Source organism: Tympanuchus pallidicinctus, unplaced genomic scaffold (assembly GCF_026119805.1).
Source record: "Tympanuchus pallidicinctus isolate F22 unplaced genomic scaffold, pur_lepc_1.0 scaffold8, whole genome shotgun sequence".
NCBI classification, from domain to species: domain Eukaryota; kingdom Metazoa; phylum Chordata; class Aves; order Galliformes; family Phasianidae; genus Tympanuchus; species Tympanuchus pallidicinctus.
The window spans coordinates 2,233,819-2,260,437 of NW_026294802.1; the positions used below are offsets into that span (position 1 = coordinate 2,233,819).

Here is a 26,619-nt window from a genome sequence, read left to right on the forward strand (position 1 = left end):
AGAGCATTTTGCCCTCTCTCAGGACATGCTGTTAGTCAGTATTACTATGCAAGGCCTCTACCTATATTTCTTAATGGAATAATTTACCACTTCATTGTTATTGCTCATTGTTACCTTGCAGGAAATGGAGAACTTTCCCTCCTCCCCCATTTTCATTCGTAAAAAGGGTTTGAGATAGCTTTTCAAGTTTTCAGTACTCTTTTCTATCTCCCAGACACCAAAATTTCCTACTATTACATGGCTTGCTGGAAAAAAAAAAAAAAGTACTTCCATCCCTTTTCAAAAAAAAAAAAAAAAAAAAGGATGAAATCAATAAGAATTTTGTCCATAGAAGGAATAGCAAACAGAAACCTTTGCCTGAATGCTAAGAGTCTTACACATAACTTTCTGTGGAAGCAGAGGGAAGTTAGCACAGCAAAATAAACTGTTTTGAGACATGGAATTTTAATGGCAGTTTAATCTATTGCACACAGTTTAGCGACGTAATGAGAAGCCTATAAACCACACAAGTGCTACAGACTGACATGACATTTCAGTCATAGTATATGGTTTTACACAAAGCAGCAACCATTGCTGGATAGTACAGTACATTCTGTTCTACCAATGGCAACTCAACAGCATCATCTACATCTGACTCTCATTCTTTCTGGTATTCAGTATTATGGCTTTTAGAACAGTATAATAACCATTATTCCACCTCCTTCCCAATTCTGTGGTCAGCAGCTCAATACTCCTAGCATATTTAATTGATAAATAATGGGGAGCATGGCTAGGGAGGAGGAAGTCTAGTGAAGGGAATTGAGTTACATAAGTGACTTATTTTTTTCCTTTAAGTCTTAATTTATTATTTGTTCACAATGTTCACTAGACATATAAGCTCAACTGCCCTATTCCCTTTCTCTGTGTGAAGGTTGCAAGCAGTTCTGTGTCTTCTGAGACACACTTCCGTATATTACAAGGTGAAGCCCTGTTGGTCCTAGTTTACGAGATGCTGGAAACACAGCTTGCAGGTGAAGCGCAGACCAGGCTGCTCTGTAGGAAAGCTCACAGCTTCTATTCCCACGTCTGCCACTAAGTGATTAAAGATGGAGCTCGAGGAAAAATGTATTCTGACAGCCTAAACCCATGATGACAAAGGCACATTTACAAGAAACGAGACATGATTGTGCTTTAAGAAAAGAAAAAAAAGAAAATAAAACAAGCAAAACAAAAACAGGGAAAAAATAATAATCTGATATGACCATAGCTGCTAACCCAGATGGTGAATCCGCTTCACAAATGGCACAAAAGTACTTTCAGTCAAAGGGTCTGGTATGATTTCTGCCCTATTTTCTGATTACTTTCCCAAAAAAATCAGCATCGTGTTTGTTAGTCTTGGCCAGAACAAGTCTCCAGATGTCTTCCACATCGTTCTCTCACACAGACAAATCAGTAATACATTAAAGTACCCCATCAACTGGCTTTTCAAGATGCGCCTCTAAAGCTTGTAGACACTTGAAAGACATTTCTGACTGCCTTAAACAAAAGCCATATCATGTGGAAACTCATAAAATCTAGAGGAAAAGGGCTGCAAGGAGGTTGCTCATCTCCAGTCTTTGTAAGTACTTAACAGATTAAGAGCAGGGCAGTCCCACACACAGACTGCAGGCTGTGCAAAACAGCTCATGCCATCTCAGTGCCTGGCACAGAACATTTAACAAGTCTAGCATTATCAGACTGTCAGCCTAAGAAGTCACCACCACATGCACTGTAATATCTCCATATCAACATCCAGAAGTCAACAGGCTGTGAGCGGCAGAGATAAACAAAGGGTCTGCATCCAATTTTCCATGCCACAAAATGTGCATGAAGTTTTACTTAAATGTAATCAATAGATGCAGGCCATCCCACCATAAAGACCATAAAACTTACAGAGGTGGATTATTGCAGCCTACTGTGGAAGACGATATTTCATGCCTTCTAGAAATGACCAATACCAAAATACTGATGTTGAAAATTCTGGTTTGGGTGATTCTCCACATTCTCAAAATTCTGCAGCTGTAGGCTGGAGAAAAATCTATTAGATAAACAGGCAAGAATAAAAGTTTCATCCATCCCATCTGCTAGATTTTTGGCTGTGACAATGAATCGCTCTTAGTTCGCTTCAGCAAAGCTAAGTGAATTGCATTACCATGTTACCTGGATGATGAAAAAAAAAAGATTGTCTAGATCTCAATTTGTAAGGTTATGAAGTATATACAAACAGCTTATGCCATAACAAACGCAATCCGGCGCTAAAGGAAAGGGGTAAAAATATTTAAAATGGTTTTAATCCCAAAATAAGGAGTCTCCTTTAGGTATCTTTGAAACATTCCCTTGAGGCTGTGTTTCATCTATATCCCTTATGTTTACAGACTTCCTTCATCTACTTAAGCACTTAAAGAGTCTGAATTTTAATAAGCAAACTGATTATCTTATTTTAAAAGTCTCAATTTTAAAACCGTTCTGAAACTCTATTCATCCTGCCCTGCATAGGAGCAACTTAACGTCACCGTAAAAGTAGGCCATTAGGCACAGAACCTGAAGAATTTCTCCTGTAAAAGTTGACAATTCAGATAGTATCAGCATATGTTCACACTTTCCTATGAAAAGTGCATTGCAAACTACAGAGACGCATCTTCAGCAAAATGCATTTATTGCTTGAGTAAAGCATGGCAGCCTACTAACTCATCATGTACTCCAATGGGACAAGGAGACATTTTAGCTAAGAACAGTCAATGTCTCTCATAAAAATGGCTCATTCTTCACCTCAGAACAGTGAAGACCTCAATGCTTACCATGTGTAATCCAAATAAAGACAACATTCAGAATATTTTTATTAAAAACAATTGTTTTGAATACAAATGGCCCAATTTACAATATGTTGGGTAGCTGCCGGATGTCGATAGAAAATGAACATATGCTGTAAATTCAGTACTCAGTAATTAGGAAAATGTGTATGTTTCCCAAGTCTGCTTCTCGGTAGGTAGGACTAAAGGGCAACATTATGTCATTTCCCTTTGCGCAGGACTCCCTATTGACTTCCATAAAGAATTTGGCTTAAAAACTGATGACAGGGTACAGCCCAAGTTCTTCCCTAGAGGAAAGAACAACCAATAAATAAAGGAAGACAGGTTGGTGACGGAAAAGTCATTCTTAGTCACCAAGACATCTTACCAATATTTTCTCTTCCAGCAGTATAATGACGACAGGACAAATGATCTCTGTTCTCCGTTATACCAATTCCTTAAATTCAGAGTAATTGCTAAACACTCACAAGCACTGAAAACAGGATTCAGACTGAAACATGTGAGTGCAAGTTTTAAAATAGTGAATGCAATATAACATAGAACAGCTATGAAGGAATGACGCAGCCTACTAAATTCACCCTCTGAGTTTAACTAAGGGCCAACCTGACTCTTTTCTGCCTTAAAAAGTATTGTTCAATAATCATTTCTATTTCAGATCTCTTCTGTTATCAGCAGACATTGACAAGAGTTTAGGAGCTCTCATTAACCAAATTGCATGTCTTGTGATCTTTGCTCCAGTCTTGCACATTTATACCTTATGTTCTCCAAGTGAGATTAGATCCAGTAAAACCATACAGCCAACAAACTGAGAAGTCACATTCCTTTCAAACCCAGCATAACCACAAAAATGCAAGACTTATGATGATATCGAAGTCACTGCATCAGGATTTCATTGTAAATATACTGTGAGCGTGATAGGTGAAGTCAGGATGGGGATAGTGAAGGAAGAGCAAAACAGATGAAGAAAGTTTGACTTCTAAGAGATGAGTCACCAAAACACCTTCAAGTGCTTCTCTTTCTCACTTTCAGAGCTGATGACACAATTAAAGTCTTGCATTGACATGGTTTATTAGGTATCGTATTAGCCCATCTGACAATAATCAGAAGAAGAAAAATTAGATTACAGATCTATTGAATATGCCTAAACATTTCTGTTTTGCCTTGAAGATATATTTTCTTCTATTCAATTTATGTATATCCTGTACATACATTCAGGCCTGACAAAACAAGATGAGGTAGATTTTCATTACTTAATAGGGGATTTCTCATATTAAATTAATAGCCAATATATCCTTTCTCTTCAGAAACATTGAAATGAGTCACTCATTCCCTGAAATATTTTTGTAAGAAATAAGACAATAGTCCTCAAGGATCTCATTCAACTTTCCAATGTAAGACAATTAAATGCTAATGAGGGAAACGACTCACTAGCTTGTATGGAGAGAAAGAGGTGGGAGGGAAAATTCAAAAAATTAAAAAAAAACCTTTTGCTTAAATTAATTCATCTTGTGGCATTGCAGCACAGACAACCCCTCCAGCCATCATAACTCACTGGTTTGAAAAGGTCATTAGCTCACTATCCCATACTGTTGCAAGAATGAAAAGCCATAGTCATGAGCATGACATAAAAATTTGCCCTTGGTGTTCCTGAGGGATGACCTGAACTCTGAAACCCTACTGAGAAATTTTTCAGGGGCTTTTTTTTTTTTTTTTGTATAAAATACCAGCCCAATACATGCACGTTTCTTTTGCACATGGCATTTACAGCTTCATCCTGCAGCCATGATGAACAAAGCAATAGCATCCATACAAAATATACAGCACTCCACAGGCTTTTTTTGCCCTTTTTCTATATTTTCCTACCAGCTATTTCTTTCTCTCCCTCTCAGAGCAAGCTGTACATGTGGCACCGTGATGCCTCCACTCAAAAGGCAAGCTGCAGTAGGAAGCACTTTGTTATCCATGTCGCTGACCTTCAGCGGAATACCCCACTGCACAATCTGGACCATAAAAGGAATCCATGTGTAGCCAATGTTTAGAAAAGTCATCTCCTTGTCTTTTGTGACTATTGCGCTGCCTTATTAAGACAGTGCACTAATAGCCAGCTGGAGAATCTTGGGAATGTTCTGAGCAGTAGTGCCTAAAAATGCTTGTCATTTTGTATGGGCTGACAATAAACTGGTAAAGCAACAAGAACTGTTCAGTTTAGCAGGTGCAGGTTAGTAAAAAGAAACCTATTCCAAACAAACTGTAGCAATGCTATTCTTGAGGACTCTGTGCTCTTGTGAAAATATCTGTTCAGCCATTTTATCTGTGAAAGCACACACAACTTTCTTCCTTTCAATTTTTTTTTTAGAAAAGTTTTCTTCAGGGGGGAAGGGGAGAAAACTAGACTGGGAGTTGATAATTTCATCTCAAAGGATTGCATGATGTGCCATACGAATGCAATGGAATAACCATCTCATGATGTGGTATAGTTACAAGTAACATCTACATAGATGATCAGAAGGGCTGTCCTCCTAAGTCTTCACTGTATGCTGGACCTCTCACAAGAAGATAAGCAGTAGGAGAAGTGGAGACAGTCTTAGTTGGTAGTCAACCTCACAGCTGTAAGCTTTTTTGTGAAAATCTGACAGCTGTTTTTTGCTGAAAACTTTTTGAATTTCTATGAAGGCTGCTGAAAAAAATAAGTTTGTGAGGTTTGTTTTTATTTCATCAAAATTCCATTTCACTGAAAGTTGTTTATAGCATCTCCTTCTTTACCTTTGTTCAGAAAATGCAAGTGAAAAAGGTATTTTTTCTATATCAGGAAGCAGTTCTGCTCTACGGATAACTTCCAACCCTGTATCTTTTCTCACTACCCTGTTATAATTATGCTTTTCAGAAATACACAGGATTGGTACACAGGACATGTGATTTTGCTCTTATTGCTAGAGGGCAATGTTATAAATGAAAAGTTTGCTCCTGTGAAGCACTGTCTGCTCACTGAGGTCAAGGTTTTGCTTAACAAAAGCATCCCTCCTTCCATTAAAAAGAAGTAAATATATTTAAAAAATGACATTTCTAAGAATTAAGCTATTATGCAAAGGAAATCCTTTTGTGGTAAGAAGCACTATGTTTTTTGAACAAGTGAATACATATGTTCTCAGATACTCCTGCACTGCTTTTCTCACTTTAAAAGCAAAATCATGATTTTTCTCTCTAGTATCTCTCTCTATCTTTGCAGGATGCCCCTCTGAAACAGCTAGAAATGACAGGCCAAGCTACTGCAAGAAGCCTGCTGCAGGACCAGGAATAGCTGTAGGCATTTGTCAACTCCATTGTGGCTTACAGCAAGTCTTGGAGATGCTTTTCTTGACATGAGGTCAGCAGCAATTGGTGGATATGCATAAAACCTCATTCACCCATCTCATATCAGCCTTCTCCTGGAAGGGGCTGAAGTAGGTCAGTTATCTGAGCCTCCACATCCATGGCACATACCTCCCATTTCTCCGCAGCTTCATGTTACCAGTAGACAAAAGCGACTATGATTTGTATGGAAAATGCCAACCCTGAAGATCAACACAAGTTCCTTATTGAGGACTCCAATACCAACATGTCTCTCTGCAGTCACGAAGTTTACCTCAAGTGAATTAAATCTGCGCAAACCTCTCAGTCTAAACATAAAAGAGCTCACTCTGCCACACAGTTTCACAGTAAGATACCTCCCTTGCAAGAGAGTTGGATGACAAGCAGCAACTTGAGCCACATTCATGTGGTTACTCTCCACTGTGTGCACTTAACTGACTTAAACATTTAGCATGATATGCATCAGGTTTATATCATACAAAGAGCGCTCACAGAAGGATTACTTGTTTGAGTCAGTTCAAATACCAGCAGACAAAATGCTGTCTCATACTGGCGGAAGAGGAAAGCACTAGTATAGAGAATTAATTTAATATCACTGAAGACTCCCTGCTTTTCAGTACCAGTTTTCAGCAACACTCTTACAGCCTCAGCACAAGAAGAACACTGTCTACCTAGAACATAATCTCTCGCTAAAGTAGTCCATGCTGGCTTTTAGATTTTGTCTCAATTAAAAATGGGTCACAAGCTATCTTAAAGGAAACTGAAGCATGTATTCAGCAAATGTTGGGTTAAAAAATAAAAATATTATTTTTTTGTTTCTTTGTTCATTTTAAAACAAAAAGTCACAACTAGCTGCTGTGTTACATTCTTCCCTTGATTTTTATATCAAATTTTGCTGGCCATTTTTCAATGGCCTATCCAACAAAATTCCACCCAAAAAAGATTATTAATATGCAAGTTTTGGTCTCACCAACAGGTTTTGACATGAAAGAGAGAAAAACAGCATCTATTTATATTTTCTTAATGTCATTCTCAATGAGACTGACCTTTAACTGCCACATACACAACCCATTAGTTTATACTTTCCAATAAACTAATAGAGAAACATCCTGCTTACTTCTCCACTTCTCATCACCCTCACAGCTTCCCAGGAAGATAAGGACCCCACCACAAGGCTGACAGAACTACTGCTCTTTCTCATGTGTAGCTGTACCACTTCTGTTACCAGCCCCTCTTCACTCTGTGTGCCAGCATCCACAGAGACTGCAGTCACCGGACTTCTTTCCTATGGCGTAGTTGCCCACTGATCTTATTTCTGGCAGGAATATTTCTGCAGCTGTGTGCTGATAAATTAAGTTGCCCAAGAAACTCATACACCTGATGTCTCATGAAAGAGCTTGATCACACAAAGACAATCTGCTGGCATGGAGGATTTTCTTTGTTTAGTGCAAGCTAATAAGTAGGTTATCATGAGAGAAATAAGCCTGCTTATAAGCATTTATCTTCAGTAATGATATATTTGCTTAAAGGCACAAAGCCAAAATGCAGGATCTAATTAACCAAATGTGATGCTTCTGCAAGCTGAAATCAGTTTGGAGTATAATTTACACATCATATTTTTCCCTCTGTAGTTCTTTGCAGTGAACAGTAAAAAGGTAACTTTGCCCAGGCTACCAGCAATTTGATAGTGCTTATATACAATGCTTATTCATGTAATGCATTTGATTTCTCTTATCCCTGCAAGCAAATTGGTTTCAGCTTTTTAAATGGAAATCTGATTTTCCAGTTTAATTTCAGATATCAGTTCATTAAGATGTTATTAAAACGTTAACTCACACTGAGAAGCAGATGTTCCTAGAAACCCACTGGCTAAACCCATGTCATGTCATGTCACTCTTGAAAGAGTATCATAGTTGAGTAATGACTACACTTTCTTTTGTGTCTTACAACTTTTCCTTTCCTGTGTCCAGTGTGCCCTGAGGAATAGCCACAGAATAAAGCAACAAGTTTAACAATGTTCTTATTCACTGAAAAGAAGGCATTGTGATGTAACAGCTAAGAGATAATTTGTACACCAGTCTGGAAATTTGAAGTTTTAGAGACTCGTTTTCAGTTATTTTCTTCTGCTTAAAGCAAAAGAGCAAATTAAACATCACTCTCCATCCACAGTAGCCTATATTCAACACCTCTTTCAGATGCGATATTGTGTCACCACACACACAGGGCATTTTTGGCCGAATTGCTTATAAGCAGATATATTTGTGCCATAAGATATAAACAATCCTATGGCCTGGCAGTGAACTAAATTGACCCTTCCTCTTCAATAGTTGCAGGTGTTGGGCATGTGGGAAGTAACCACAGATGAGAGCTTGATCACATACTTACTGTCTAGAACAAAAATACAGATCAGTTGTTTTTATTTATGAACAGGCACAAGCCTGGGGATCTAATAAATATTAGCAATGGTTCCTGCAGTTTCATTTGCCAACTGACACTGACTGTCTAGATCAACGAAGATGGGAGATTTCCCTATCTATCAGAGAAAGTAGGACAGAAAGTAGACCCAGGAACCAATAACCAATAATCAAGTGTCCTTTATTCTGGCTTTTTTTTTTTTTTTTTTTTTTTTTTAGGACAGTAGCCACAGTCCCAGCCATACTGAGTTAACTGAGCTTTTGTAGAAGGTGATTTCCATGAAGGGCTGATGAACTCTGATACATTCATGTGATTCTATGATTCCTTGCCAAAGGACAGGAAATGCTGCCAGGGGCACTAGGGTGCCAGCCTGCCTACAAGGGGAAGAGATATTTGTAGTCAGAGAGAGTCACATAGCTCATCTGTGGCTGCTACAGAAAGTTCCAAGTCTCTGAGCCTTCACAAACCTCAGGCTAATGTTGAGTTAATGTAGCTTTTTGCATTTTGAATTTCTGAAGTCATTTGTATGAAAAAATTCTGACGCTAGTTATGATTTACAGTGTCTGAAGAAACAATGGCAGATTCACAGAGCTGCAAGAACATTACAGACTATCTTAGCTTAATTGACTACATTCTGCCGATTTGCACGTAAGATACTAAAGAGATGTTATTTTTCACATAAATGTGACAGGGCAGCCATTGACGTCTATGTACAATGCCAGCTACATTCCTTCAGCCTCATGTTTTCCTTCGTGCAGTGCCTATGCCTCAGTAATTCTTAAAACCATGAAGAAATACCATACTGTCCTACGATTCCTGGTACCCTTTTAAACATGCATACTACAATTGTCAATAACAAGCACCAAAAGGCATGGCTCAATGCCCATATTTAGTAGGCATTTAAATAAGATCCAGTTCATCAAAGGCTTTAGAGTAGTTTAGCTAATAAAACCAGTAGAAAACAGAATGATAGACTTCTTTGGGGGATAGGTGGGCTAGCTGGCTATAGGATGGGAAGGGGAGCTTTTCACCCAAGAATTTCTAACACTTCTTGGTGATTCTAAAGCAAACTTGCCACTTTGCTGAAAGAGGTGAAAGACATGGCAGTTTGCCAGCTGCCTGGATGCTCTCCTCCTAAAAGTTTAGCTGCTATGGTAGATGTAGTACAGAGATTATAGAAATCTTAACATACATGTGGGATTCATATCTGAAATATTAAGGAGCCCATTTTGCTGTCTGCTTAGGAACTGTAGGGGGGTTAGTTGAGTAAAGTCTATAGTTTTCATGTCTAACTATTTGGAAGAACAAGGCTTCTTTTATAAAACACTTCTCCATTAGGACATTTAAAGAAAATACAACCTGCAAAATGCACAGTCACTGTAAAATTAAGTGGTAGGGCTCTACTCAGGTTTGTGTATGTTTGGTTATTATCCCCAGGGTATCTGAAATGCTAGCAAAGCAAAGATTTGTCTAATATCCACTCTCACTTCAGAGTGACAACATTAGGGCAGGCTTTAAGGAGGCACTGAATCAATTACATTTTTTTGTCTGTGTTAAGAATGAGCTCCAAGAATTCCAGGAACAGTGATCAGTATAATGTGCAGGGCCAAATTCACCTTGACAATCCAAATATTTTCTGTCAGTCCTGAAATGTAAGGTAGCTGGGAAGACAGATTAACAGCTGGACTATTTTGTCTCAATTTGTGCTCAATCCTCATGCACTTCTAACCTTATTTATTCATTTTTAAAAAAAGTTTAACTTCTGGGCAGAATATGTCACGTCTCAGCTCTTGTAGAAGGTATTTTATAGAAAGACAAGCAGATACCCTTGAACTTGAAACTTGATGATATATAAAGAGAACATGAAGAGATAAAATTACTGTAGCTTGTGTTTTAGTAGGAAAAGAAGGCTGAATTAAACAAAGCACAGTCCTCTGGAAGCCAGAGGGTGACGTTTTTGGAAGTACTGTTCTGAAATAAATCATAGACACTGGGAAATTCTTTGTGAAGTATATGCAGTCAGCCTCTCATATGTTTAAACATCCTTGAAAACTCTGTTGAGATTATTCTCTTCATTCAGTTACAAAAATCTGAATCAAAGCACAATCTCTGAAGACCATTAATGAAAATGCAACCAGGCATAGACAATCCCTAACGTTTCAAAATGCAGGAGATAATTTAGAAGTATCAATTCATGCTCATTTTTAAACTTCAAACAATGTTTAACATTTTTCCTCACTCTATAGCCTATCTCAGAGATAACTCTTTCAACAATAAGAAGCAGTTTCAAAAGCTGTTTGTAGTCATTCAGTGTTGATCTAATATTAATACTTACTTATCCTCACTTAAGCTGTCTTAGTCAGAAGCACAGAAATTGCCTATTTTGTGCCTCACAGCGATGAACTTTCCTTGCACTACAAATGTACTAAGACACCTAGGCAACAAACATCTTCTGTCTTACTTGTTGAGAAGATAAGCAACACACTTCTCATTAACTCTTATAAGGACACACACTGTCTGATTCTGCTGCCTTTACCTTCTTAACTTGTAGGTTCAGCCCTTGTTATGATTGCCTGAGCTCCTGGGCTACATCAGCCTCAATAGGAACACTCCAGGAGACTTCCAGCCAGCTGAAAGCTGCCTCTATCCACAGTTCACAAGCCAGGTTATTTCTGTGAAATTTCCCTAACCTATGTTCACAAATGGGAACCACACTGCCTTATGAAACTGTTTACATGACAAGCTGGAGAGAGTTTGCAATTAAACTGTTACATGTTTTAAAAAATAGTTAAGAAAAAATCCTTACATACTACATTTAGTAATTAATGACATAATGAACGATTAAGCTTAATGGTAACCTTTCTGTGTATACCCTAACAACAGTTTCCTGCTACAGTTGTTGTGATGTAAATACTAATTCAAGTGCAATAAAAGATAAAATAAGTGCATTGAATGGCATGAAATGTTCTTCCATTTGTAATTATTTGCAGCAGAAATGCGGGTGACACTTGAATCTTATCATATATTTATTAATACCTTATTGATTTGCAAGGATATGAGTTCTTTAGTTAAGACTGCTACAACTCCTGTCAGGAGATCCTACATAGCCAGCAATATCATGATTAAAGAGAGCCTTTTTACTGGCCTGAGATTTGCTGCTAGATAGCCAATTCTCTACATTATATTTGTATACCAGGATCACCCTTCACTGTGAAATTACCTGCTGTCCTTTGGGGAAGAGCATTACACAAAGCAAAGCTGTGGTTCAAATTCAGTTAAGCATCAGCTAAACAGAGACCAGTCTGACACCGACCCTTGGACTTTTCGGAATTGTGTGGTGATGGTGTGGCAAGGAAGCAAATTCAATCTGCTTGCTAGTATAATGTTTTAAAGAGTCCTGATACCAGGGAAAGGTGAAAATACTTTGCAGGGGAATTGGCAAGTCAGCCAATTATAAATTCATGGCTTATGTGCTAAATAGATTAATCTGAGAGCTATTCTTCAGAGAATTCAAAGGGTAAGTCTTCACTCGCAGTTTTTTCTGAAGTCATGGAAGTAGATCTTCTCCCATTTAAAGACGTGTTTCACTTCAATACCTCACTCATGCACACTCTAACCAACCCCAGGCTGAATTCTTCCAGTGTCAGCTACAACATCAAAACGACAAAACCCGATGGCCATGGAACATCTTTTATTGCCCAGGAAGAGGCAAAAAAAAGCAGGTGTCATTTGCTGAAAGAAGCCAGCCCCTTGTGCTTCAGCTACAGATGGATTTTTTTTCATCAGTAAACACAAACCATTTCTGTGACAGCCCTGCCTGTGCAGCACGGTATGTACCCTGTGACTAGGAGGCAAAGTGTTCATCGAGCTCCTTCAAGGCTGCCGCTGAAATTGCCTCATAAATCATCTGGCTGGAATAACTCAGGTAGGGCCTAGCCCAGAGCCCAGTGAAATAAATGGAAAGCTTCCAAGTGACTTCAGCCGGTGTGGGCCCATGCACAGGTCTCTCTCTGCCACCAAGGATCAGGATGAATCCTCAGCACCACCACATAATAGTTCCAGAGGTCACCCAAATAGCTGGTGGAGTCTGACTTTCCCTGCCCTCACAGCTGTGTAGTAGAAACCACACACAAAATGCTACCAGAATGGAGCAGTTAGCAGTGCCGTACTTTGTTCCAGCCTGTGTCTAGAAAATCTTGCAGAGTTCTGAGCACATGCAGTAAATTTGACACACTGGGGGCAGGTCCCATCTCCATTTTAGGACGCATGCCCCTAGATGGGTCTGTGATGCTACTTCAGAAAAGATGATAAACCTCCAGAAGTAACAGGTAAACACAAAAAGCCAAAAAAATCCAGCTGAGGCTAATTCTGGGTGGATATGACAGGCCTGTATATGGGAAAACCAGGCGACGTAGTATATCTTGAAATGAGAAGAGTGTAAAATGCTAATGAAACACAAGATTTCTGGACCAGTAGCAATTTATATCTGAGCTGCCATGGCATGAGCTAACGTTAAAAGCACATGCCAAGAGTGGACCATTCTGTTGGTCTTTAAAAGACAAAGGTAGCTTCCTCATCATCACTCCTGAGCATATCAACCCAAAACAGCAGAGCTACCCACCACAACAAAGCATCATCATTTCTATCAGCTTTCTAACAAGGAAGGGGAATGACAACAACAACAACAAAGCCAAACATCAGCCCACGTGGACTGCACTCACCATAAGCATCTCCAGAAATCAGGCATATGTTGCTGGGCAACAGTGGCTCTAGCATGATGGTCACTTGGGAAGCTGATGGTACATTTACCCTCACCAGGCCTCAGGCAACCTCTGGGCCCTGCAGAAGAGGCAGCATTCAGGGCACCCCCTCTCATGCATGCTGTCCATGAGGCCTTACAGACTTAAATCCATCTGCACGTCTCCATCTCTGGAGGGTGTGGTTGTCAGGATGAGAAGGTAAACCCTCCATGTGCCTTTAACCCAGGAAATGGTAAAATGTGTCACTGCAGCTGACTGAATTACAAATAGTGCTGTTGCATATGGTGTTTTCATTTCTGTGTTTACTGTTTGATATAAAGAAGCCTAAACTGTTTCTGGGAGGCCTAGGAAATACAGCCTACACATCAGGTACCAATGCTCAGAGCAAACACTGCATTTTCAGCCCCCGAGTTGCTCTTCAGGAACACACTATTCTTACTTGACAAAAGACCCAAAAGTATTCAGATCAAGGGAGGTCTGGTTAGCAGATTGCTGTGGTTTAAGGCAGAAGAACAGACAGGTACGCAAACATGTTGTAGTCATATTTTTGAAGGTGAGAATGATCCACAAATCCCTGAAGTGTGAATTCACTACACATAACTCAGAGTTTCATATTCATTTGCTAATAAATGCCTAAATCCTGCTGGCCCTCAGCTCCATTTGCTATGCAGAAAGGACCAATGTGCAGCTCCTCCCTGACCTTACCCCTACTGGGGTGGGTTTCATGAAGTCCCAGCTCCAAGAGACATCCAAACTTGAGAGTCAGGCCCAGTTATTGTTATGGCAAACCCAAAATAAAAAGGCCAGACTAAATTATTTTTAAGATCTCAAGATTTTTAAAGCAGTCTTGTGACTTTCAAGAGGTCTGACTCATAATACTTGAATGCTTGAAGTTGGCAGCAGCACAGGGAGTGCAGCAAGATTTAGCTTTCAGCAATTTATTGCTGAAAGTCTTCAAATGTGTGGGAAAGGGCACGGAGTGCTTCTGCAGCGACTGAGCAGAAAACAGGGAAACAGACCCAAGCCCTACTCATCCAGCCAGTCTTGCATCAATTTTGTCTCCTCCACAAAGGTTACCACACACACACAAACCCCCCCTCCTCCCCCCCCACCACAACAACAAAAAACAGCACAGCGGCTCCAAGCACTGCAAAAAATACTTCCCAAAAGGATGCATGGGTGGGTAAATTGGGGCTGTATCCCACCCCAGAGGCCATCACTCTCTTGCCCCAACCGCTTGACTTCCTGTTCATGGAAGGGAGGTACAGACATTAACCCTCATGACTTCCCAGGTATGGTCCTTCAAAGGCCACCACTGAGCTGTTCATTGCAGCTTTTGTCCCCTCAAAGCTCCAGTTTCCCTCTGCATGAACAGAGACAGCTCAGCCTATGTATTACACTGTGACTTATTGACATACTGGATATACTGGATTTCTATTTCTATGGCAACAAGAGCCAACCCCGTTATCCCCTGCAACTGTCACCACATCCACAAAATGGACACACAACATCACTGGCACCCAAATCACTCAGCAGTCTCAGCATACTTTTGTAGAGTTTGAATGATTGTACAGAGAAATTCATATGACTTTTTCCAGGGTAGAAAATACCTTTTAAACTACATATCCCAGAATCCTCAACAGCATCTGAGTGTTAGCAATAAACCTCAGACTCTGAGCGTTTGTTTTAAAAGCATGTTGTTTTTTGTAGAGTGGAAGTGTAGTAGAAGTATATGAATATTGTATGTTCTCATTATACAATGCTGTTAAAACTCTGCTAAAATGAATGTACATGTGGTGAATGCACATTCAGTGGAAATGGGCCTCAGACCGGACTTCCAGCATGCAATATATCTGAGCTATTTGACTTCTCGGACAAACAGCAGACTTCTTTCCAGTTGGTGCATGTGCCTAGCATTTATGCCCACATCAACAGTAACATCACACACCTTCCTTCATTTCATCTCATTTCTGCCTAAATAAATGCTGCAATAGGAAGCACAAGCCAGATACCACTGGAAGCAGAAGCTCTGCTCACCCAGCAGGCCAGGCTTGCACTGGCACAGGCTCTGAAATTCCTCCCACTCTGTCCAACCAAAATATATTACTACTGGTCTGGAGAAGAACCTTCTGGGATAAGAAGGCCACTTTGTGACACGGCACATTTGCTTCTGTTGGGATTAGCCACGAACCAGGTGATGCTGGTTTGCAAAGGAAGACTATCTCATTTCCCTTTGGTCACCATGCCCCATGTAAGTTTATTTACCTGCAGGCAGCACTGCTGTCTTCCAGAGCTCATGGATTCTGCTTATAGCCTGATGAGAGCTCAGAAGCTCAGTTCTGCAAGGCAACATTTCCTTTCAAAAGAAAGGTCACTATTCCATCTCATCTGTCTGGGAGTTCACCCTAGATACTATCAAAGTCCATCAAAGAGCTCTGCTATGTAAGCAAGGCTTTATTAAAAAGCTCAGTGCAGACTTACAAAATATATTTGGTATTGCATTCTGCTGACTTCTGATTTCATTTCATCCTAAAATGCTTAGGAAAAAAAGTATTTTGTCTAAAGCACACAGAACTTGAAACACCATAGTTTTGCTAGTGAATGGAAAAGTCAAGAAAAAAAAAAAAAGTCCATATGCAAAATTAAACACAGAAGTGGGAACAAAATATGCTTAAACCTAAGTTTCATTTTTTTTAAATCACAATGTTGTTAATAAACTACATCAAATCTTTATATCAAAATAAATATTACAACAATAGAGCCTGACTTTCTCTCCACTTACTCCATTGTAAAACACAGGAAATCCTATTAAAGCACATGGATCTGTATAAATATGAAATGGAAGTTCAACAAATATCTGTAAATAAATAATGACAGGCACAACAAACATAGTACCAGTTGCAAAGCAGTGGCACACAAGTCACAGATATGCTATACCACATCCACCAAGGGTATCTCAGCTTTCAATTGAAAACCTATAATTTTAGCTCAACATCTAAAAACACAAAATCTGTTCCATTCAGCAAACACTGCCTCACATAGCATCTTAGCATGAGTTTTCCTATCAGTAGTTTCACATTACCATAGTTCACCTTCACTGTTCACGTTCATCCATTCAGCAAAATAACTGGAAGCCAGTTTATAATGCCCTAAGGGATATAGGCAACAGATACCACTGATGTCCAGCTTCTCCCATGGTATTAAATAAAGGCATTTTATGGCACATATTTTTAGCAAGGACTCTTCAGTTAGCTGCAGCAAGCTTTTGAATTTAAAAGAAAAACCCTCAAAGGCACTGCTAATAAAAGGCAAGTCACCGACACCATTTTCCATACAACCTCACCTCTCTGCTTCAAGGCGCATTTCCTCACGCTTTTGCCTCCTGAGTTCTCTACGGCGTTCAAAGTCATCCATGGTGAGTGCTCAAGTGTTCAGAGCTCTGGAATGATCCAAATCTAAAAGGGAGATGACCACTCAGATCAGAGAGAAAGCACAATGAATGCATTTATACAACTGAGTTCATTTAGTTTTGTTTTGCTTTCTGAACTTCATTGTAACTATTTTCCTTTTCTATCAAAAAATTTAACTTCCTCAGTATTTTTGAGATAAACAAGATAAATGAAATGCCTTGTAGGATAAACATAGCCCATGCCTGAGCTTAGTTTCCTAGTTAAAATTAAATCAATATGCTTTAAGTAAAGACTGTATACATCTGCTAGCCGCAGACCAGCTATTTGTAACGTCACAGGTCTTTTCCTACAAACAAAAGCAACAATTCAGCAGGATTTTAACTTGTAGCTTCCAGTTTTTACTGGAATCAGTAAAAATGCTGTACAAGAGATTGCTTGTTGTCTCTAATTGCAAAGATAATGAAAAGTTTTGCAAAAGCTAGCCCCCATCCTTGTGTCCCTATCCCCCCTTCTAAAAAGAAAAAGGAAAGGAAAAAGAAAAAAAAAAGAAAAAAGGAAGGAGAAGGAGAGAAAAAGAAAAAGAAAAAGAAAAAGAAAAAGAAAAAGAAAAAGAAAAAGAAAAAGAAAAAGAAAAAGAAAAAGAAAAAGAAAAAGAAAAAGAAAAAGAAAAAGAAGAAGAAAAAGAAAAAGAAAAAGAAAAAGAAAAAGAAAAAGAAAAAGAAAAAAGAAAAAAAAAGAAAAAAGAATAACAAAAAGGGGGAAAGGGGAAGAAAAAGAAAAAAGAATAAGAAAAAGGGGGAAAGGGGAAGAAAAAGAAAAGAGAATAAGAAAAAGGGGAAAAGGGGAAGAAAAAGAAAAGAGAAAAAGTAAGAAGGAAGAAAATAGAAGAGAAAAAAAGAAAAGATAAATGAAAAAGAAAAAAAAAAAGGAGAAAAAAAGAAGAAAAATAAAAGAGGAAAAACAGAGAAAATAGGGGGGTGGGGATGGGGGGGGGGGGGGGAGGGGAAAGGGGGGACAGAGCAAAAGAAGAAAAGAAGAAAATAAAAGAGAAAAGAAAGAAAGCCAGAGCTTTTGATACCACCCAGGAGGAGCCAAGCTATATATAAATCTTGCTCAAAAAAACAAAAGTAGCGATATCTTTTTGTAGTTTAATCCGTGCATTTTCCCCATACCCTACCTTCTTCTTTATGATTTAGTCCATGAAATATTTTCCCCTTTACAGTTCTTCATATACAAAGCCTTTTCAGCCTTGGTTTATATCCCATCAAGCCGAGTATTACAGAATTCCCCTGCAGCCCCCAAACCAAAAATGACTACCAGAAAAGGGAAAGCTGTTCTCTTTTTGTCCCTGCTTTGTTTACAGAGCTGTCAGTGGTTAGTTAAACTCTGCCTGGAATCTGGCATTTAAGGCCTGCTCTAAGATTGCTTCCTGTGCAGGGCTGGAGGCCTCAGCTTCCTCTGCAATCCTAGCCTCCACACTGCACTCACCCCCCACGCCCCCCCCACCATTTTCCAGCCCGGCAGTATGGGGCTGGCCGGAACGCAGCACAGCCAGCCTGCAGATGCGGGCCGACCTTCAAAGGGGTCTTAATAACTGCTTGCAGTTTACAGGGAGACAAAGCCAAGGTGCGTTTGGGAACTATTTGAAGCACTCTGTTTGCAGATACGGATCTGTCTTGCGGCTTTCGAACCATGCCCAGCGGTGCAGCGTCCAAGCGCACTCCCCGTAAAACCACCACTGGCATTAGCAAAACCTCCCATGACTTAAGGGAATCTGTGGCTTTCTCTGCCCCCTTTTTCAGATTAAAACACTGCTGAGGGCAGGGGTTTTGCGAAGATTATTTTATTAGTTTACTTTTCCTGGGGGTGTTTTTCTTTCTCATTTGTTCCTGGATTGGGGGATATAAAATGTTGTTGTTGTTAGTTTCTATGTGTTTGGCTGGCTGGGGTTATTCTGCAGAGGTTCAAAGGGAATTTTAATTTCGCAAATCTGATACTGGTTTTACAATGTCTGCAGCTCTTCTTATTTTTTTTCAATTTACAATTATACGATATATGTAAAAAGCAGGTTGCAACAAGACTTTTTTTTTTTTAATCTTGTGTTTATTTACACTTAGCCCCGTGGACACCTCGAAGAGCAAAGAGCACCAAATCTGCCATTCTTTCATTTCATCTTAGCCTACTCATGCAGCTAAATTCTGCCCCAGAGCCCTTACTAGAGGGACACATGTTGCAGGAGCAATGTGGTTCTCCCAGCTGGAAGGCAAGGATCAGAGGGGGGGTGGAATATGGCAGACAGCAAGTTCCAATCAGGATCCTGGTTTCTGTGTGCAGAGGGCAGCCTGCAGGAGGTGGACATGCATCACACAGCAGTGTTTGCTCTGTGGAGGGCAGTCACCACTGGGGCCTTAAAACAGAGCTGCTTGCTAGGCTGACACCTCTCATGCTAGAAACTGAGAGTTCCAAACTTTTCTTCCTCTCTCCGTCGCCAAGGCAGACATGCATTGGCATCTAACTTATGTGCACCTTCATCCCTTCTAACCCAGTGAGGTACCTCCCTTTCTCCACTTCTCCTGACCAGGGTATGTTCCTTCTCTCCCAAAAAAATGCAGCACTATGTACCCAGTTCCCTTTACATCCCCTCTTCGTATGTCCCAGCCCAGAACACTTCTGGCCCTTCCCACATGGCCTCAGCACCATCTCTCATCTCCAAAAGCTCCAGGTGTCTTCCTCATGAGGAAACTTGAGGAGGACGAACAACACCACCAAACTGTTTCAATTAATTCTCTTCTTTTCTATTCCCAGGGATGCAGGAGAGATTACACAGGGTAATAATCTTTGGTTCAATGACCTTCCTCCATCTTCTGGGTGCTTTCCTGTTTTTTGACACAGTTCAGATCAATTAACCTCTTGGGAGTACGTCTCAGGTTTGTTAAAGTGTGCTACCTTCTCTCCAAGGACTGAGGGCTCTTCATTGCATTCAGACTCACAAGCCAAATCACTTTTTCAAAAATGAGGAAGATACACAGGAGACTAAGGTCAGGTCATCAGTCCAACCTTTAGTTAGCAAAGCTACATCACTGCAAGATGAGTCATCAGATAGACAGATGGTCCCCTGGGAGAAGTCAGCTACTCAGTGCTGTTCACTGTCTTCCCCAAAATGATTTGTTATCTTTCAGCCTTTGTAAATTACTAGACAATAACTTCATCTCAATTAATCTCTCTAAAAATGTTTCCTGTATCCGCTGAAAAGGAGTATAGTTTCTCAGAGTGTTCTAGCCTCTAAGAAAACTCAAAAATCATTTTGCTTATAGATGGATGTACCAATTATTTGAAGTATTTCCTACAAATCATTTTGAGGAATGCACACATTTTTATGCTCTTTTTTTTTTTTCTTAATGAAAATTGGTCATGAGTGAAAACATCCTGGGTCAAAGCATAACATTCCACACAGCTCTAGGGCCTGCCTACAGAGACAAATGCGAAAACATCTCTGTGTAACCTTCCCAAATATAGAGGGTGTATTGGAACAGAAACAATAATGGGCCTCACATGTCCTGATAAAGGTATGCAAAGATATTTTTTATTATTATTCTTTATATCCATTTTTTCTTCTGTTACATATTTTTAATCATTTGATATCAAACAAAAAAATTAATTTTCTCACAAGAGGAAAACTATCCCTAAGAAAATAGTACTTTGTTTGTATTGTAAATGTATAAATTTTGCTTTCAGGAGTACGATGGAAAATATTTTGATATTGCCTTTTTTTTCCTCTGATTTGTTTCCAAATTCAACAAGAAGTCATAAAATTTTAATGATATCTTTTTACAGCAAATAGAAAAAGCTATCTGAAACTTTTTCACCTGTTTCATCATCCCTGATATCCATGTACATACACAAACTGCCAGAATACAGGCTACACATATAGTGAAAGGGTGCACCACAGAAATTGTCATTTTGCTGTTCTTGCACCAAAACAAAACCCTTAGCACCATTTCAACCTTTACACAATTGAAATACCACTGAAAGAATCCGTAGTGAATTCTTATGACTTCTCTACCACCAGACTCAGAAAGTACTTATGGAAAAATACTACAAACATTGATCTTTTTTTTCCCATACATATATATATATATATAATTTTTTTAATTAAATTTAATTATATTATTTAATTTGAATTTATATTATATTTATATTTATTATATTTATATTATATTTATATTAATATTTAAATTTATATTAATTTAATTTAAATTTAATTATTATATATATATACACATATATATATTTATATATGTGTGTATATATACACATATATATATTTATACACGCATATATATTTATTTTTTTTTAATACCTCCCAGAAGCTATTGAATGTAATTCTTGCTCAGGACCTCAGATTTTCCATACTTTCGTATCAGAGGATCTCCTCAGAGTCCCCATCTTTGATTCTGAAATGGAACCTAGAACACAGGACATTTTATGAACTCTGCAGTCTTCCTGAAGAGATGAGAAGACTGAAAAGGGGCAGATAAATGAAGTGGCTTACCTACAACATTTACTATTGCCAAATTATTTGAATCAGATTCACAACAAAGTGTGTGCCCTGCAAATAATACTACCTCCATACATAAACACTCTTCTAAACCAATACGTCTCTCCTTTTCATCTGTGTGCTTCACCTATTGCCTTTGATATTCATTTGACTAGTGTTTATTCCTAAAATGTGTTGAGTTTTTCACTGTCTTGCTAAAGCATGCTTCCTTTGAGGACAGACACACTCAATCCTTTTTGGTACAAAACATGCACATGCAAATCCCTCTCCCCTTTACGGCTCATCTCATGACTGACTTTAAAATATTGCCTTCTTGTAGCTTTCAGCAAGGTGGTAAATCAGAGGAATATGCAGTAATTGTAAATTGAATTGTAAATTACGTGACAAAATACTTCAGTGATAATTGTCAGGAGTCTACTTTTCGAAGGCAAACAGTAATTTGGCTAAGTGGAAATACATACACAGCCATATAGTGCCAGTATAGTGAGCTAAATAACCTCTTGCTCTGGCTGAGGTTTAATACTGTCCTCACACTCTCTCCCCAGCACTAGTGATGCAGATAACCCAGCATTCAGTAGGCCTCAAAAATGGATAAGCCAGGCTCATAACAAGAAGTGAAAATGCAGACTGCTAGTCAGGTCTTTAACCAATGGAGAGGCTTTTCTTTCAAGATCTGCCACACACCTTTCCATTACACTGAATGAGTGCTGAACCATAATATTAATGCCAAGCCTGTGCAACGGCTTCAACCTAGTAGAGCCAAGAAACATCAAGGCAGAGCACATTCCCTAATATAGTGCGGCTGCTCATTGCACTGGGCTGTAAGCCGGCCACGTCTGGTGACAGCACTGTGCAAGCACATGCCATCTTGCTTCCCTCCCAGCACAAAGAAACAACTTTGTAGATTTCCTCTTGGTGGCCTTTAGACAAACTGCCTGAAAGTCATGCCTCTTTCCTCACAGCAGGATCGTTCTCACTGCTCTGCCACTGGAACTGCCCAGAGCAACCTTCACGCAGAAACAGCTGCTAGGCAGATGGCAAAGTGACTACAACCTATGTGAGTGCTTGTGTTTGGTACTCACGCTGGACTTCCCTCTCAGCAGGTTGACATATTCTTCAGTAAAACATGAGAGCAGAATACAGCTTTATTGGTGGATGGGACCAAGGGGATTTGGCCTTAGGTTCCTTTATAACAGGAGAGATTTTCTGCTATATTTCCCTTCTTGTCTACACCATGTACAGTCCCCTCCCTTCCACAGCCCAACATGCCCCTCATGCTAGTGGCTGGAGCGAGGAACCAAAACAGATCAATCCTCCATTGCTTTTAGAAGGAAACAAAGAGAAGGGCTAGATTAGTAAAAAGGATGACTCCTAGAGTCTTCCTAAAAAAAGCCATGACCAGTTTCTATCCTCTCTTTTTTGTGTCCTGAGCAGCTGGAAACAGGAATGAGGCAGGATTTCCAGAAGAACAGAAATAATACAGAATAGGGCAGGTAATGAGGTGTCGCAGCCCACTGCCTAGCATTCAGGGTGTACCAGCAACTGTGGATACTTCTGCTCAGTTCTACCTCTGATTTACTTTACATCCTTGGACACTGAGCCGTAGTATTTGTGCCTGTTAGTCCTCCTATCAACTCTGCTGTCTGCAAATTCTCGTTGTGTACTTTCAGAATGCTGAAGTGACAGAACACTGGAACAAGCTGCCCAGAGAAGTTGTGGAGTCTCCTTCTCTAGCAATACTCAAGATCCAGTCAGACACCTTCCTGTGCAACCTGCTGTAGGGAAGCAGCTGTAGTAAGGGGTTGGACTCAATGACCTCTAGAGGTCCCTTCCAACATCTAAGATTCTGTAATTCCTTAAAGCACAACCAGGCCCTTCTTTTGGTCACAGAAGTGTAACTGTAACATCAGTACTGAAAAAATCCACACCCTACAGATAAAGGAGAATTTTCTGGGCTTTTCCTACAGATGGTTAAGAAAGGGAGGAATTCCAGCCCAACTACACAGTTTTTCTGCATGCATGCAGCTGAAATTCTGTCTTCCAACCTGTTCTCACTGCAGGATCAGATGGTAACACAAGACCCAGTTACACTGTCATCACTCTCTTTCTTTTTGGTATTCCTACAAAAAGGATCAAGTGTCTCATAAAGTCTCTACATAAACTTGAGACTGCAAACAACTTTGTGAGTTGCACCCCATTAAGTCAAATATCCCATTTTCCCATCCATCTCCACTTCAAATGTCCCAAATCCATGGCTTGGAGGTGTGGCTCTTTCAAATGTCAATAAAAAACCTGCCAGTGACAAGTATGAAGAGTACGTTGCTTCAGCTGGATACATGCCATGACATCCACTGTCTCCATGACAATCAGTGCCATCTTTTTCCTGCTTTTCCTGTCAAATAAGAAAATAGAATTTCATTCCCCTTTTGTAGCTGAGAGCAAGTCAAAGAGCAACACTCATTGTCCCAGTGCAAATTATTTAATTCGGCATCCATGAAATGCAGATAGGACAAATATTCTAGTGCCATATCTGAGAGAGTTAAAGTTCCTTAATCTATGTCCAGTCAAAACAACTAAATCTGTTTTCTATGAATATCTGTCAGAAAGCATTTGGAAATGATTTTCCCCACTCCCCTTTTAATTTTGTATTAGGAGCATCCAGCACCGCTCAGATCTTTCAGCACCAAGCACAACCTCACTGAAGTCAGAAGGTAGAATTCAATTAATTGAATACAATTTTATCCCAATCTATTCTGTGTTTTGTTTCATCTGACCTTGCTTTTTAGTCCTGAAGAACACTAGATGGAAGTCCACTGGTAGCCCACAAGACCACATCACAATCCAGGCCCTTGACCTCTTTGCTGGTGGCAGGCCCTATGTCAATTCCTGCTGCTGCAGAGTGAACTATATGAAAATGCTGTCATGGAGCTTTTTATAGGACATTATCCCTACCACAGAGTTCACTATTTGGAATTGCAAATAAAAGACTCCTATCTTTAAACACATCTGGTCAGGTAATCATTAAGACAATCTTTGAAGACATAGATGCATTTTTAGGTCCGTATCTCATATCCACACAGCACTGCAAAAGGAACACTACAGAGCTGTGTGGTCTTGGATGTGCCAGCAAACATCTATCTTGCTGCTGCTAACACTGCAGCACACTAATACACTTGCAATGGCAGAATCAGTCAGTTGTAATGCAAAGTGTCCATTTGTCTTTACTCTCTTAGGCAGATTGAGTATGGATATGCCATTTCCACTCCTTGTCTTTTTCCTACTACACTTCGACATAAGGACCAGGCAGAGCTTTGCCCTAACTCCCAGATTTGCATATACAGGTTCCACTCCAATCCTCAGTGACATGTCTATCATTTCCCGTTAGCAGACAAAGGAAGAAACAACATTTAGCTGGAAGCTGCTGGTACAGCCACTGGTTCTCACGTTAGAAGAATTGACCCTTGACTCTCCCCATCAAATATCCTCCAAAATATTTCAAATATGTTGTCCCCAAAGGTCTGAAGACACTGAAATATTATTCATATACAGATTAGAGTTGAAATCCCAGTCCTGTCCCTGGCAGATTTCCCAGAGACCTCAGTCAGAACGGGATTCCATCCTAGCAGGCCAAGTTTATCAGTTATGCATGTTAGAAAAGATCAGTGAGCTTTCCATGCATGCTGGAGGCTGATGTGCTCTCAGATTGTGCCAACATAGCTATGCTGTCCTCTTGTACACTTGTGCGTATGCATGCAAAGACAGATTTTCTTTTATTCCTGCAATGCTTATTTGTGAGAAAAGAATATTTTTATTCATATTGTCATCACTGAGGAAATCACCTTTGCTACAGATACAAAGGGCAGCTTAAAAGTGCACTGACCTTTCCTACTGTTTAATGATAATTAAGATAGCCTAGGAATGATAATGAGACCCAATCCAGAAGACCCAATCCAAAACACTAAAATGGGAGACATTTTACGTCTACAAAACAGCTTGTAAAAGTGCTTAGAACCAAGAAAAACTCAGACTTACACTCACTGCTTCTCTGCATTTAAACTCTGGGAGATGGGTTTGGGGGGCATCGTTCACTCACTACCCTTATCTTTCAGCTACTTTTATCAGCAAAGACATTCAGCTTCATCATTTTAATGTTATCACAAAAATGCCTACATCATGTATTGTCCTCTCCTGCATCCTCTTCCACAAATCTGTGGCCTGACTGATGAAACTTGTGGCAATGCCCTGGCTGTCAGCCAGCTCCATCTCCCACTGAAATCTCTGAGAGCAAAAAAAAGGGCCAAAGCCATACCTTCCAGCCAAAACCTTTTTGTCTTTTAATAACAGGAAGCAACTGACAAACATCACCAAGAAATGGATTAGGCCCAGCGCAGGTGGCCAAGGCTATACAGAAGATGGAAAATGCAGTGGCAATACATACAGGGCCTAGACTAATATCTGATCAGGCATCCACCAGGGAGGATGCTGCTCTGTCCAAGTGACGGAGCATTTCTACTGCACCAGACCTGGCACGGAAGCCAGCAGTAGCAGTGCAGCTCTCCATGCATGTTTCTGCTAGGAGGATAGGTTATACCTTCCCAAGCAAGGAGCCGATCTGGGCCAGCAACTGGTAACATAGGGAATGACCAACCTCTGCCTCCCTGACATCTACCACTCTGCTCCTGTCTCTCTCATTTTGTGTTTTTCTCATGTCCCACCCTCATGCCACCTCTGCTGAACTTCATCTCCACATGCAGTATTTCAACAGAACACTGTGTGAACTTACTTGTGCCCAAGTATGTTTTATGAGCACTTCAGCAGTCTGTTCATACTCTTTCTCTGCATCTCTCAGGTCCTGAATTAGAAAGCTAAAGTAATGCTGTTAAAAATAATAAAATATCCAGCTAGGTCTAAGGTAAAGCTCCAACAGAAACATTCACTCAGCCAGACTGCAAACTCCGCATGTTTTCTGGAACGCTTTAAAATACAAAATCATGATATATTAAGCTACACAGCCAGTCATAAAAATGTAATAGAAAATAATGTGAAGATAAATACAGCCAGCTTACTGTGGCTTCGTTTTTGCTTTTTTCAAGTACTTTTCCTGTTAAAACATGCAGCCCTAGGATCCAGCTCTGCCTAGTGCTGCGCATCATAAACTCTAATGAGGGTTGAGGACTCTGCTTCTTGGTTTACTAAACCAGCAATAAGCAGCAATACCAAGGTTTACTTGTCATTCTCTGCAATTTTAAATGAAAAAGAAAAAAGAAATACACCTTAAGTTCTTTGTTTTGCTGATCTTG

The 26,619-nt window shown here is 39.8% G+C and overlaps 1 protein-coding gene across 5 annotated transcripts in view; it reads right to left on the reverse strand.

Moving 5' to 3' along the window:
- The window catches only part of CALD1 (caldesmon 1), a 185,074-nt gene that overhangs the window by 75,864 nt on the left and 82,591 nt on the right, over window positions 1-26,619 (reverse strand). For 4 of the 5 annotated variants that reach the window (XM_052667693.1, XM_052667696.1, XM_052667698.1 and 1 more), the window contains exon 3: window positions 16,695-16,806. In XM_052667693.1, the coding sequence (XP_052523653.1) occupies window positions 16,695-16,765 (71 nt within the window). In that variant the 5' untranslated portion in view covers window positions 16,766-16,806. Of the gene's footprint in view, window positions 1-16,694; window positions 16,807-17,938; window positions 18,135-26,619 lie in introns of those variants that run through there. The other variant, XM_052667695.1, reaches the window with a different exon arrangement.